Below are 16,215 nucleotides of genomic sequence, written 5' to 3'. Positions count from 1 at the left end.
CAGATTCTTATTAACTTCCATATCAATCATTTTTGTCATTAAGAGCACTGATTGGATTTTTTAATACAGAGGTAAAGTCTAGGGCTGCATTCCAGTCCAATTTTTATGCCCTTCACTCACTAACTTCCCGCCATTCCCTCATTCGCATCATTGAATAGGTTACACAAGTGTTCACTAGTGGCAGAACCTCTGAATGGGTTTAAATGAAATGCTCTAAACCCTTGTGCACTTGGGAACTACACTGTTGTGACATCACAGTTATATTGCATTGCATTCCATGACATAATAGAGTAGAAGTCAGAATTATTAGCCCCCTGAATTATTAGCCCCCCGTTTATTTTTCCCCCCAATTTCTGTTTAACGGAGAGAAGATTTTTCAACACATTTGTAAACATAATAACTCATTTCTAATAACTGATTTATTTTATCTTTGTCATGATGACAGTACATAATATTTGACTAGATCTTTTTCAAGACACTTCTATACAGCTTAAAGTGACATTTAAAGGCTTAACTAGGTTAATTAGGTTAACTAGGCAGGTTAGTGTAATTAGGCAAGTTATTGTATAACGATGGTTTGTTCTGTAGACTATCGAAAAAAAATAAATAGCTTAAAGGGGCTAATAATATTGACCTTAAAATGGGTTTTAAAAATTAAGAGTGCCTTTATTCCAGCCAAAATAAAGCAAATAAAAATATTAACATAAAAAAATATTATCAAATATTTTAATATTATCAAAAAAAAAAAATATATATATATATATATATATATTATCAGACATACTGTAAAATTTCCTTGCTCTGTGAAACATCGTTTGGGAAATATTTAAAAAAGAAACAAAAATTCAAAGAGTAAAAAATTCAAAGAGTAAATAAAAATAATTCTGACTTCAACTGTAGGTGCTAGAGTGGTCATATGCAGCTGACTCACTCTCTCGGTAAGAACCAAGGGCTTAAGGTATTTCCATGTAAACTTCCCTCGTTCAGTTGATGAAGTGAAACACACTTCAAAATGGAATATGAGATACCCCCAAGGGAACAAGGCAAGTGAAGTTAGCAAGTACATGTCTAACAGTGGACTGGAATGCAGCCCAAGAAAAGGGCCTGAGCTGTAGTTTTTGGCAAGACTAGATGTTGTGTTGTTTTAAGCCAATCAACAAAGCATTGATGCATGGAGAACTAAACAGTTAATGAAAGTAAAATTTATTTATTTTGTTAGAAAACTGCATTCATTTCAATGGAATCAAATCTAGATTTTTTTTAATTAAATATAATAATTTAACCAAATGATTTATTTTACATATTATAGAACTTAATTGTACACGTTACATCACAGAAATATTTAGATTAATTTGCTTCCTAAAAAAAACAAAAACAATATTGCATTGCAATTCCAAATACTCAGATACACCTAAAAGGCAAAAGGACCTGCCAGCTCACCATAAAATTTTATATTATATTTTGGCCTCACACAAACACACTCATCTCGCTTGAGTTTACAGTAAAGGAGTTTTATAAGGGCAGACAGTCTGGCTGGCACTCCGAGAAAGAACCAGAGCTGATATAACAACACTAGTCTGAACACGATCGATAGAGCTGTTGGCTAATAGACCATTATGAGACTGAGTGCCTCTGACTGGCATTTACAGGGCAGAGGCAAATGCGATCTAAAAAGTATTACAGCGCAGACTGAATAAACACAATAAAATGCAAAGATGGAGTGGGGGAAATGTATAGAAACACTTGTCGTGATCTGATCAGAAACACATTCCTCAATCTTCAATGTAGGAATGCCATGACACAAACTCTTTTCAGAAGGTTTTTTTTAAAGATTTTGATCATCATGTGCCTCTGTCTCTCCAGGTACAGTTGAAGTCAGAATTGTTAGCCCACCTGAATTATTAGCCCGCCTGTTTATTTTTTCCCCAATTTCTGTTTAACGGAGAGAAGATGTTTTTAACACATTTCTAAACACAATAGTTTTAATAACTGATTTATTTTATCTTTGCCATGAAGACAGTAAATAATATTTGACTAGATCTTTTTCAAGACACTTCTATACCTCTTAAAGTAAAATTTAAAGGTTTAACTAGGTTAATTAGGCAGGTTAGGGTAATTAGGCAAGTTATTGTATAATGATGGTTTGTTCTGTAAACTATTGAAAAAAATATAAATAATTTTAAAATAATTTTGACCTTAAAATGGTTTTTAAAAAATTAAAAACTGCTTTTATTCTAGCTGAAATAAAACAAATAAGACTTTCTCCAGAAGAAAAAATGTTATCAGGGGGCTAATCAAAGTGGGCCCAATAATTCTGACTTCAACTGTACAGTCAATTTGCCTTGTTTCTATGTTGGTGTTCTGTTTAATTGGATTTGGTGGCATCTTGGAACGTTAAGAAGTAACCGTGTTCAAAATGGACAGTCTGTTAACGTTTGTTGACTTAAAGAAGTAGATTTAGGTCATTATTTGTTGCGGAGCTCCGTTTTCCATTTGAACACTGCGTTATAACCAGAAGTTCATTCGTTAATTTCCTTTCAGCTTACTCCCTTATTTATCAGGGGTCGCCACAGTAGAATGAATTGCCAACTATTCCAGCATGCGTTTTACGCAGTGGATTTCCTTCCAGCCGTAGCCCAGTACTGGGAAACACCCATACACTCTCTCATTCACACATGCACACATATACTACAGCCAATTTAGTTCCATCCAATTCACCTATAGCACATGTCTCTGGACTATGGGGGAAACCGGAGCACACTGAGGAAACCCATGTGATCACAGGGAGAACATGCAAACTCCACACAGAAATACCAACTGGCCCAGCTGGGACTCGAACCAGCGACCCTCTTGTTGTGAGGCGATAGTGCTAACCATTGAGCCACAGTGCCACCCTATAACCAGAAGTTAAAGATTTCTATTATTAAATGCTATTCATTTTAACTTTAATGTTCATCAAAGACTGTTGTTTTCAACACTGATAAATAATACATGATTTCTGAAGAATCACGCAACACTGAAGACTGGAGTAATGATGCTAAAAATTCAGCTATGCCATCACAAGAACATACAGCCATTTTAAGTCAAATTTCACAATATTACTGTTTTTTTTATATAAGATTTATGCAGCCTATAATACAAATGCTTTCAAAATCAATTAAACCACTGAATGTGAGTGTACATAAAAAAGAAAGACAGATCGTAAACACAGACTTTTAACACACATTAATAGCTGATCCATTGAATAAATGTGTGACTAAAGAAGATGTTTATATTTGAGGAATGAACTGAAAGGAATCTTCAAACACACACACACACACACACACACACACACACACACACACACACACACACACACACACACACACACACAGTTGTTGCCGACTAAGCAGAAGCAATAATATACCGTGAGAAGGGAGACCTCATTTTTGATCACATGACACTCTGTTACACACACAAAACATGATCTACACTGAACCTGACATTACAACTAACAGATTTGATTTCAAAATAGAAACCTTAGAATTCCATAAAAATGTCACTAAGGCTTTATTCAATTAAAACAACAGATTTTTCAATTAAAGCCTCATTTTAAAAGTCACACATCTATCTGATCTATCTCAATAAGGAAATCTGTTTGTCTGAATGACTGATTCAACACTCAGGTCTGTTCCCAGAAGTTCTGCTCAACATTTTACGTGTTCTTTTTAATAAACTAACAGAGAGGCACTTTATTGTTCCTGTAAGAAAACACACTGTACTTTACAATATGCATGAAGTATTTGCCTACTAATGTGATCTTAACATGGCAGCCCACTTGAGAAAAAGGAAAAACACACTAAATGTAAAATAGTACTCAATAGGTGTGAAAAGATCTCGAGAGATTAAATTGCAAAAAGATTTCTCATCAAGGTGAATTGTTGTCTCGTGAGTTGTGACGTTATGATGGAGCATGAGGGTGAAATTAGCATTGAAGACTGGAGGCAGGATTGGATTTGAACAGCAAATCAAGTGCTTTGCACACACCTGGCAACCCAGGCTGGCCTCGGAGTTGCAGGTGTCACTTGGTTGCTTGGGCAAGAAGCCAGTTAGTAGAGTTTATAGCTAAATATAGTGTTTGTATGTCCTTTTTTGCATATAATTCATTAAAATAAAAGTAAAACACCATTTACTACATATTTTTTTAAAAGCACCTAAATAATTTTGCAGGCTTTTTTGCTTTTTTTTTTTTTCAGTTCAATTAAAATCTATTTTCCGTTCATATATTAGCAAATATATTGTTAATATTTAAAATTATTAAAAAACTATTTTTCATTCACATAGGCTATTAGAAAAATATTTTGCAGTGTTTGCATGACCTTTACTCCATAGAATTCATTAAAATAGAAGTAAAATAACATTTATTACGAGTTGATTTAAAAAAGCTCCTAAATAGTTTTGTAATTTGTGATTTTTTTTTTCAGGTGAATAAAAGGCGATTCCTTAAATCTCATGTCTCGTCTCATCTTGTGGAGTAAGTATCGCGTCATATCCCTCAAGATTACTAATATAATAACTGTTTTCTCTTCTAAAACTTTCAGCTTTTTTGTGAAACAAAAGGTTCTCTGAAAATTCAAGAGTGTTCAGCAGTTAATTGCAATAATTGGACACAAGTAAAGCCCTACAAACAATGCTTTTAATTACTTACAGTTTATGTCTTGTTTTTAGTTCAAATATCTAAAAAGTATTGAAAAAATATTTGTAAAAATCTCAAGAAGCTAAATAATCTGACAATGGAGTAAAGTAAAATAAACCCATTTCAAATTGAAAACAGGATTATTTTGCTTACCCCATTGGCAAATTATTTAGCTTGTTTTAAGGAAAACTCGACTGATTTTTACATTTTTTCTGAAAACAAGACAATTTTTCTGCTTGCCTAGAAAATGTTCCTTGAAATAATAATTTTTTGATATTTGGACTAGAAACAAGACAAAAACTCCAAGTAAGAAAAACTTTTTTTTGCAGTGTGACCAAACAAACATATTTACAATCAACCTTTCACAGACAACTGATACAGCTAATAAAGCAACACAAACACACTGAAGGAATTGTAAAATGACACAAATGTAAAAGATATTTGTTTACAGAATCATGAGCATGCTTAAAAATAAACAAAATATATTTGATATTGTATGCATGATGTGAAAAAACTAAACTTCAGAATTATTATTTCAGAATATGTGACCCTGGACCACAAAATCATAAGGGTCAATTTTCAGAAATTGAGCTTTAAATATTATCTGAAAGCTGAAAAATATTTTCATGGAAGATGGTCTTAATATTCTAATGAGTTTTGGGACACAAAAATGTATAGTTTTGACTCATTACCAAAAATATCCTCATGCAACATAAGACTTGTTATGTGCTCTAGACTCACAAGAGATTCATTTGAGACAGGTTTGAACAAAATTTTCCTTCATTTTACATTATATTGTAATTTGTATTTTATAAGGAGTGAGCCAAAATGTAAGCAAAACACACACATCTACCATAAATATACATTATTCCACCTGTCCTCTCCTACCCTGAACACCCTAAATATCTGCTACTCATGCATCACTAAATATTAGACAAAATGTCCGGTCATTACCCATCATTAAGCTCTGACAGATGCACATAAAAATACTACAACAAAGAGAGAAAATGGAGAGAAAGACTATGCCTCTCAATCGCTGATCACATGATCGCCTACATATACTGCAAAAATGCTCCTTGATATAAGAATTTTTGATATTTGGACTAGAAACAAGACAAAAACTCTTTTTTTTGCAGTGTGACCAAACAAATCTACAATCTAGATCTCATCCAATGCGCACTAATTTGCAAATGTAATCAGAAGCCTAATAGCTGTGATTCTAAATAGAGAGATGCACTCAAACCTGTGACTCTCAGGAAGTGTTTGATTCAGTCATTGAGAAACCTGCCATTTTGTTGTAACTCTCAAATTCATTCTTATTTTCCATTTGGCTCTGTATGACTGTAAGTGCATTGGGCCTGGTTGTGTGTGTATGTGTGTGTGTGATCTGTCCTCTGACACAGTGTTCTCTGCAGGGGACTCAAACTCTACACGGAGCCTCCAGCATGAATCAACCTTTCACAGACAACTGATACAGCTCATAAAGCAACACAAACACACTCAAGGAAATGTCAAGTGACACAAATGTAAAAGATATTTGTTTACAGCCTCACAAGTTAATGAAAGATCTACCTTTTTTCATGAGTAGAAATCCATTGAGCTATAGATTTTTGTTGTTGTCAATCACCAATCTTCACAAAACATAACCAGTTAAATTATTTTTGATTATTATTCATTACACTGCATCACAGTTTCACTGTCCTTTGACAGTAGTTTAAAACAGAGAGATTTGACACACAATGGCACAGCAGTTTTTCTGATTTCATATAAGAATTTGGATGTCTGAATATTTTTTCATATGAACTTTTTCATGGTCATATTTTTGGAGGGAAAAACGTGCAACTTTTTAAATTAAACGCACACACAATACATACATTCATTATCCAAAAATGATCCAAATGCAGGACAGCGCACCTGAAAAAGCAAGGTTATGAGATGAAAGTTCAGACTGCACAGTCTCAGCCTTCTGTGGACTATAACTATAAATGACAATGAGCATTATATGACGCAAAAAACAAAACTGTCTTATGTTGTTTAGTGGGTCATAGTGGATGACAACTGACACCAGTTCCAACACCCTGACAGAAAAAGTAACATATTTAAAGATGCTTTCTCATCTGTGGTTCGGTACAGTTGGTCCGGACCAAATGGCAACTAATGATACATTGTAGCATTTTTCTGCCGTTTTTGGGTTCCTTTCACACCACACTGATTGCTTTGGTCTGAACCAGTTCAAAAGAACCAAAAATGCAGTCATGTGACAAAATCCACATCACTCATTGGCCAGATGTTTTTGACTGTATTTTCTAACTGCTTTTCGATTGGTCAGATTAACATGCGGGAAAATGCCAATGGAACTGCCACAAGTAAACAAACGGGCAGACACAAAATGTCGCTTTTTACTATGGAGGGACGACTGCTCTAACTGATTGTATCCCTGGTCATAGTATACTATATAGTTTCTATACATCACTTTAGACAAACTATACATTTCGAGAATGCTGCTACGGCTGGAAAACAATATTTTAGTGCATTGCAAATGGCAAAGGCGCATCGCAAGTCACTTCAGGAGAAGGCATTAGGAGCCAAATTAATTTAGCTAAACTGCCACATGGATATCTTCCGGAAATATTACCAACAATGCATCAGAAAACGTTTTTTTCTCTCTCTCTCTCTCTGTTTAAAATTGTTGGTAAAGCACTGTCAACACTTTTTTTCCTCTGCATCCCATAGTGCACAATGCATTGGTCTAAGGCAGCTAGATTAGTCCAAAAAGGCGGAGTACTTTTTGCTGTTGTGTCTGTTCTAGTTCAGATCATGTTCTCGCCACAAACGAACCGCTCCAGAGTTTGTTTGAAAGCGTACCGAGACCACCTCTTCAAGGAGGTCTTAGTATGCTTTTTTTGTCTGATTTTGGTGCGCACTCAAGTGTGATTGCTACATTTACACCTGCCAAACAAACCACACCAAGAGGAAAATTGAACTCTAGTGCGATTCAACCGAACTAAATATGGCAGGTGTGAAACAAGATTTAACACATGAGATTTTTCTGCCCTCCATGACGAGTTTCATCCAAAAGCTCCATACAAACACAACAAAATAAAAGACAGACAATGGTATTGATATGACAATGCAGAAACAATATTTTTCTGATAACAAGCAAATAAGAAATGGACGCACCATGTGGGGGTGTTTGTTTACCCTCTCGTTTCTGAACCTCAGTCACCAGTTCGGTCTTCTCTATGACATAATCTGTCATTAAAGTTGGTAAGCAATAATTGATTGGAAAGCAACGTGTAGCATGAATTTAGATGATCTGACACTATTTTTGTGATGGACAAAACATGCTAAAGTATGTATGCATAGTGGTGACAAGACTAAAATTCTAATTATTATTTGCATTGAACCTGGACCACAAAACCAATCATAAGGGTCAATTTTTGGAAATAATATATATATATATATATATATATATATATATATATATATATATATATATATATATATATATATATATATATATATATATATAATATATAACAATATTTTCATGGAAGATGGTCTTAATATTTTAATGAGTTCTGACACACAAAAAAAATCTATATTTTTGACTCACCCAAAAATATCCCCATGCAACATAACAATTATTTTGAGCTTCAGGCTCACAATGGATATATTTGAGACAGGTTTGAACAAAATTCGCCTTTATTGTCCATTATATTATATTGTAATTTGTCTGCAAAAAAAGCTTTAAGCCAAAATGCAAGCAAAACTTGATCCACACACACAACTATTAGCATAAATATACATAATTCCACCTGTTCTCTCCTACCCTGGACACCTTAAACATCTGCTACTCGTGTATCACTAAATATTAGACAAAATGTCCTGTCATCACCCATCATTAAGCTCTGACAGATGCACATAAAAATACTACAACAAAGAGAGAAAAGGGAGAGAAAGACTATGCCTCAATCGTTGATCACATGATCGCCTACATATAGAACAAAGCATCTGAATAGATGGATAATGGGTCGTTCTGCACTTCTCCACTAAAATCCCCCTCTTCATGTGCTCTTGATGCGAGCGTTTCTCTCATTCTCTCCATCGGTTCTTCCCCTCCCCCACACCACTCCTCCTTCATGTTTGTGTGCGCCAGCAAGAGACACACACACTATTACATGGCTTCTCTCATTAATGGTGTGGAGCGAAGCTCATTCATCACATTGTCCTGCTATAAGCACATATGTGTGTGTATATGAGTGTGAATTCTGCTGTAGGAGCTGTAGGAGGAGGGTTTTCACCAGGGACAAACCCCCAAAAAAGCATTTAACTCCTGTGACCTCTTGCTGCCCACTGGACAAACACTTACGAATTATTGCTATGAACCATTAAAAAATCCAGCCATTTCTTGCTAGAAAAAAATCAAATTAACAGCTCTTAAAATAAAGTTTCCACAAAGAATTTTCACAGTTATGATACAGAAGCAACATTTTGGGGTTCCTTTCAGTGAACAGTGCTTTGAAAGAACTGTTTGTTCTTAGTATGAAGAACATTCAATAATCTGAAGATCCTTTTTTGTATAAAGGACCTTTATAGAAATGGAAAGTTTTTGTGTATCTTAAAGATGCCAATAAAATGGCCCTTTTAAAGACATTTATTATTATTTTAAATAAAAAAACAGCTAATCTTACAATTAAATAAACTAACAACATACCAAAGATATCAAAAGTTATTTTAAAACATGATCAGAATGCTGGCCAGTGCACTTGAATCATCTGGGATCACTCTCTATAAAAGGACCTTAATGTAAAATACATTAACAATCCTAAAGAAGAATGTATAGTGGAATTATTTGCCTAAATTTGAATAAGACAATAATATAATTAAGGTGTTTACATGAGTTGCTTTTTGCCTTTCATGATCCCATTTTACATGTTAAAGCACATAATTCAATTAACGTCATTGCAACCCCACGCGATCCACGTTTCATCCGTTTCATGTCAATTCATGATGTTTCATTTCTGATTTATCGACTTTAACTGCATGGCAGTTTCACAAAAAAAAACTCAGCATTTAGTGATGCAGGTGTCTGTGGTTCTTCACTGACTTGGTAGGTGCAGAGAAGTGTCAAACAGCAGTTTGTGTATAAACTATCCTGTCACAAAATCTGGAAAAAATCCTATGCAATGGTAATAGTTTGATTAAGGCGTTTACATATCTGCACTGCACTTGAATAATGCGACTAAAATCGGCATACTCCACATGTCTTAATTCCATTTCTGTTTAGATCGATTTTGACTATAATCTGATTAAATTAATCAAAAATCATTGTTTATATGGTAGATTCTTAATCAGAGTATGGTTTTAATCAGATTATTGGTGTGCATTTAAACATACTCAATGATAACTACATTAAACCTATTTAATACATTCATTTAATAAAAGGCTTTGCTGTTGTTTTTTTCAGAAACATTTCCCTTCCCTCCACGCTAAGGGGATGGCATTTACTAAGTTTCCAATACAGGCAACGAGTTTTTCAAAATGAACCCCATTCACACAGATCTGTGGCATAGACAACAATGCTGTATTTTGCATGCCAGGCCAGTAGTTGATGATGTTACTTTGTAAAGAAACACTTTGTGTCTGCTCACTCCTGTAGTTCATTAATGTTTTAGTGTACAATACACAAATGCTTGGGCATGCTTATAGACTGAAATACACATGTGCATGGAAATGATTCTTTTTATTTATTTTACTTGCACTTTAAAAACTGCTTCCAGACGATTAGTCATCTAGTCATAGCCATCTGCTAAAATAATTGCAAATATAAACAACTAATCAGTAAAGTGAGCCAAAACATAATTGACCGGCCTGATCTCATGACGAAACAAAAACTATTTGACATATTTTAAGAAAAGTGACGATATTGGAAAAATCTGACATTGCAATATTTTCATGTTCTGCGAAATATGTTGCAATATCAACACAATTTCAGCAGATGGCTTGACTAGCTCTATTTGGAAAGAATTAATTCATTAATTCGAAGATACTGTAGGGGAGTAAATCATGCATAAAATATAATAAACAAAATACAAGCAAGGATACATACAATTGAAAAAAAGCCAGTAGTTTATGGTTTTCTGGGGAGTCTAACAGTAATCAGGAACAATAAATGAAATAATAATATGTAAAATAACACTACATAGTCTTTACTGTACAAATAATCCAATAACAATTATCTTTATTAAAGTTACAAATGGTGCAATTTCTTGTCCATGAATGCCTTAAACTCTCTTGAAATGTTCAGACACTCACAAGCATTAAGATGTTAAACTTTCACTCCATTGTGGCGCTTCTGCTCAACTATAATCCTGACTCAATACTGCATACACTGCGATGTGACTATTGCAGATGTGCATATTGCGATGTCTGAAATTTTATATTGTGCCGTCCTAATTTGTTCAAATTCATATGATTCCATTTGTATAAAAATGTATCATATTTTAAAGGAGGCATGCCCCCAAACCCCACTCCTAAACCCAACCATCATTGGGAGATAAGAAAAATCACACTAAAATGTACAAATAAGGACAAATTCAAACGAACTAGTCACTAAATCAAAGTTACAAACTTCTGTCAGAATGTGTTGGATCGACGTGTCCTGGAGGATCCAGTATCTTCACTTCTCCATGAGTGAGTTCTGTGTCAGGTACAACATGAATAAAACCATCTAACCTTCATCTGACCTCTGCCAATGGCAATCAGCTGCTCTCTCTACCACTGCTCCTTTACACTCTGTTCTGTTCCATCCATTTCTGTTCGAAAAAGACCAATGTTACACCAGCTGTACATGAGAAGGACGAGATTTGTACAGTGACTCTAAACAAACACCTGAACAATCCGTCTACAAACACTTGCAGACACTCACATACGGGTCGTTATAGCTTTGTTTGAAAACGGACACCTACTTTGGCCCTTGAGAGATGAGGCCTTTCATTAAAGCACAACAGCACCCCGGGGACTGATCTGAGATCAGGACAGTGACAGTCCGGATGACCCGACTCAAAACACAACAGATGGTTCCGTTTCTACAGCAACCTCTGTGTAACCTGGGATGCAGAAATCCATGTTGTGTGACACAGCTTTAAAAACATGAGACCTGCAGATCTGTGATCCACTGCAGGTGAACTAATTTTTACATACGCCATTGTACTAAACAATTTCATATTCATACACTGTGGCGAAAATCCACAATTGATGTTCTAATTGATGGACTTTCAGAGACAATAAAGAAGCTCAAATACAACACAACACTAATGCCAAGTTTGTGGGTTCGATTCCCAGATAACGCAAGCAAACAATGTGCACATTCAATGCAATAATTTGGATAAAAGCGTCTGCCAAATGCTTAAATGTTTTGCATTTGGTCCCAAATACTGAGTTTTAAAAATGATATGACACTTAATTTTTCAAATCAGACAAATTCATATAATAAATCTAGAATATAAAGCTCTCTTTTGGGCAAACTAGACTGACTAATTGCTCTTCTATTAGATCCATGTGATGTGATGTATTAATGTGTGTGTGTTTGTGTGTGTGTGTGTGTGTGTGTGTGTGTGTGTGTGCGCGCGTGTGTGTGTGTGTGTGTGTGTGTGTGTGTCTGTCCCACAATGCCAAGACTATTACCCCCTCCATGCAAGAGTGCAGCACAGATTAACCTCCATCTTTATATCTCTCTGTTTGTCATTCATAGCTATAAGGATACATTTGCTCTGTTTTCTATCACTTTCATCATTCTATTTCCTCTTTTATTCTTAAAAAAAAACAGATATTTGCTTTTACTTGTGGCATTGCAACATATTGTATTTCATAAACATCCATAACCATATTTCTCTTACTATTCACAAAAAGATGGCAAAAATAAGGTGACAAAAAAGAAGGGTCAAATTATGATCAGAATTACAAATAATAATTAAATTAAATTAATGCAAAAAAGCTGCTAATAAAATAAAGTAAGAAATAAACATAACATAAAAAATAAAAGAAAAAAAGAAAATGCATAAAATAACATGTCAAAATTATAATCAAAAAATGTTTTTTAAAAAATTATTATAGCATAAAAAATAAAACAAAACAATTAAATATAAAATAAAATATACAAGGAATAAGTAAAACACATGTCAAAATTATAATCAAAAATATCAAATAAAACAATAACAATGAAAAAAATGTCAGTACTGCTAATAAATTATTATAACAAAACAAAAAAAACAATTAAATATAAAATAAAAAAGGAATAGATAAAATTAAATATTAAATATTAAATATAAAACAAAATAAACAAAAAATAGATAAAATAATGTGTCAAAAATATAATTAAATATAGCAAATAAGACAAAAACAAATAAAAAAGATGCCAGTACTGCTAATAAATGTTTATGACATAAAAAGTAAAACAAAACAAAACAACTATAAAACAAACAAGAAATAGATAAAATAGTGTGTCAAAATTATCATTAAATATTTCAAATAAAACAATAACAAAGAAAGAGATGCCAGTACTGCTAATAAATTATTTTAACATAAAAAATAAAAAAACAATTAAATATAAAATAAAATAAACAAGAAATAGATAAAATAACGTGTCAAAAATTAAATAAAAAAAAAATCTGACAAAAACAAATAAAAAGGAAGCCATTAGGCTAATAAATTATTATAACATAGAAAATAAAAGAAAACAATTAAATATAAAATAAACAAGAAATGCATAAAATAACGTCAAAATTATAATTAAATATATTAAATAAAACAAAAACAAATGAAAAAGATGACAGTACTGCTAATAAATTATTATAACAAAACAAAAAAAAACAATGAAATAAAAAATAACATAAACAAGAAATAGATAAAATAAAGTGTCGAAATTATAATAAAACGTATCGAATAAAACAAAAACAAAGAAAAAAAATGTCAGTAGGCTGATAAATTCCTATAATAAAAAAAATGAGTAAAATACATTAAATACTCAGTGATAACACACTGATCAGGCTCAATGTCATTCCTCCCTCTCAAACCTTTTCAATCGCTCAGCATTTCAACAAGTTTTAATGCACCGACAAATTACTTTACATTACAGCAGAGAGTTCCACTTTTCCCTCTCCGTCTCCCTTTCACAAACACTCATCATAAACCAGCAAAGGTCAACAGACGTGATCACAGCCCGGTGTGTTGATCACAGGTAAGACACATGTTATAGAAGCAGGAAGCAGCCATCGCTCAACACAGGGTTTCCTCATGTCTCAAACCACTTCACACAACACAAACACAAGAAAAAGCAGCAACCGCAGAGACAAGAAGAAGATGAGTCTGGGTGTGGTGGTGGATTTAGCCTTGTGTGTCTCTACCATACCAAATGATAGACGGTTCACATGCGCATACTTCATTCCATCACTCCGTCCAGAACAAACATCAATAAATCAGTATGTGATGTATAATACACGAGTGTCTGCGCACACACACACACAGTCAAATCTCTGAGAACATGCTGCAGTGTGATGCTCTCATTTTTAACCTGAACGCAGAACAACACACACACACTCAATAGACACACACAGAGCCGTCATGGCTGGTTGTTTATGGGACATATGTGTGTGTATGTGTGTGTGTGTGTGTGAGATTATCTGTCGAGCGGTAAATGTAAAGTGTAACCTTGGCACTGCAGCACAGATACACTCACAGGCACAGTAACAGGCGAGATGTTCCCGTCCCACAAACCCACTAACAACACACATGTGCGCACGTATATGTCTCCCCCCTCCCTCCCCACCCATACCTTTTTCTTCTGATCCCGTGAGTGTTTCCTCGTCTTTCTCTTCCTTTCCTTTTCATCCTCCAGCGCATTAATATCCACATCTTTATTCTTCTTAATCTGAGACGCCGCATGAGCCATTATCAAGCATCAGCCACGTCCCCACAGCAACCACACACACACACACACACACTCACACACCAAGAATAACCGTCCAGAATACGGAAGGAGAATTCCAAGATTCCAAAATAAGAATAGAATTTCCAGTCCAGGAATGAATATCAGCTACTCCGTCTCCTTTCCTCCAGGCTTTGTCATTGGCTGCTCAAGGAAGCATATCCAGAAGATAGAGAGAGAGAAAGAGATGGATGGTGACACCAACATCACCAGGCACGAGTGAACGACTGAACGAGAGAAAGAAAGAAAGGAAGAAAGAGAGTGAGCGCGGGGTGGAGGAGGGCAGCTGGGGTGGTTACTACAGAAACCACGTTCTCCGTCCCCAAACGCTCCTACCTGAACCGCGACAACCAGCATCAGTGTGAATATATGCGCATATGTGGAGCCCCCCACCAGCAGCATGTGTGTGTGGTGGTTGTAGGGGAGGGGTGTCGCACAATTTAGCTCATGCATGTGCAATCTCTCTCTCTCACACACACACACATAATTTGATGTTGGTGGGTGTGGGGGGGGACCACTACTACTCCAATCCCATTATACTAACAGCTGACCTGATCACAATGGAGAAAGAGGTGTACAGGCTTAACACACTATTTGGTGTGTGATTTAATTTTGGGATGAATTTGTGATTAAAGACAACTGCAGTCAGTGTGGTGGTGAAGGGGGTATTGGGAAGAGTGGGTGATGGATGAAGATGAGCGATGAATGATTGAGGTTCTAACATGCGCTTCTTGTCTTTGCTCTGATGTCATTGACATTCTGAGAGTAGAGTGATGGCAGCCATGTTGGTTTCGCCTGCATTTCAGCCACCTGAGTGCAGCAGGGGCCTCGCAACTCCAGGATTGCCTTAGACGCTGCCTGTTCTTAAAAAAATATATTAATAATAATAATAAAACAATCCTGCATTTTATCTTTGTGATAAATGCAGATGCAAACAAGGGAAAATGCTGAACATGTAGAGTGAAAATTACTTGACAAAGATGTCAGGAAAATTGGTACATGAGTGATAAATATGCAGTTGAAGTCAGAATTATTAGCCCCCCTTTGATTTTTTTTCTTTTTTAAATATTTTCCAAATAATGTTTAACAGAGCAAGGAAATTTTCACAGTACGTCTGATAATATTTTTTCTTCTGGAGAAAGTCTTTTGTTTTATTTTGGCTAGAATAAAAGCAGTTTTAAGTTTTTTAAAAGCCATTTTAAGGTCAAAATTATTAGCCCCTTTAAGCTATTTTTTTGATAGTCTACAGAACAAACCATCGTTATACAATAACTTGCCTAATTACCCTAATTAACCTAGTTAAGCATTTAAATGTCACTTTAAGCTGTATAGAAGTGTCTTGAAAAATATGTAGTCAAATATTATTTACTGTCATCATGACAAAGATAAAAGAAATCAGATATTAGAAATGAGTTATTAAAAGTATTATGTTCAGAAATGTGTTAAAAAAAATCTTCTTTCATTAAAGAGAAATTGGGGGGGAAAAATAAACAGGGGGGCTAATAATTCTGACTTCAACTGTATATACTGAAGTGTGCTGTACACCTAATCA

General features: G+C 34.6%; 1 protein-coding gene across 5 annotated transcripts in view; it reads right to left on the bottom strand.

Moving 5' to 3' along the window:
- ank3a (ankyrin 3a) overlaps positions 1-14,968 on the bottom strand; it is a 154,082-nt gene extending 139,114 nt beyond the window's left edge. For 4 of the 5 annotated variants that reach the window (XM_056477646.1, XM_056477649.1, XM_056477647.1 and 1 more), the window contains exon 1: positions 14,511-14,967. In XM_056477646.1, coding sequence (XP_056333621.1) covers positions 14,511-14,627 — 117 coding nt within the window. In that variant the 5' untranslated portion in view covers positions 14,628-14,967. Of the gene's footprint in view, positions 1-14,510 lie in introns of all 5 variants that reach the window. The other variant, XM_056477644.1, reaches the window with a different exon arrangement.
- Between the last annotated feature and the right edge of the window lie 1,247 nt (positions 14,969-16,215).

This window comes from Danio aesculapii, chromosome 17 (genome assembly GCF_903798145.1).
Source record: "Danio aesculapii chromosome 17, fDanAes4.1, whole genome shotgun sequence".
In the NCBI taxonomy this organism is placed as follows: Eukaryota; Metazoa; Chordata; class Actinopteri; order Cypriniformes; family Danionidae; genus Danio; species Danio aesculapii.
Note: the sequence above shows the minus strand (reverse complement) of the source record. Positions and strands in the feature narration are given on the sequence as shown.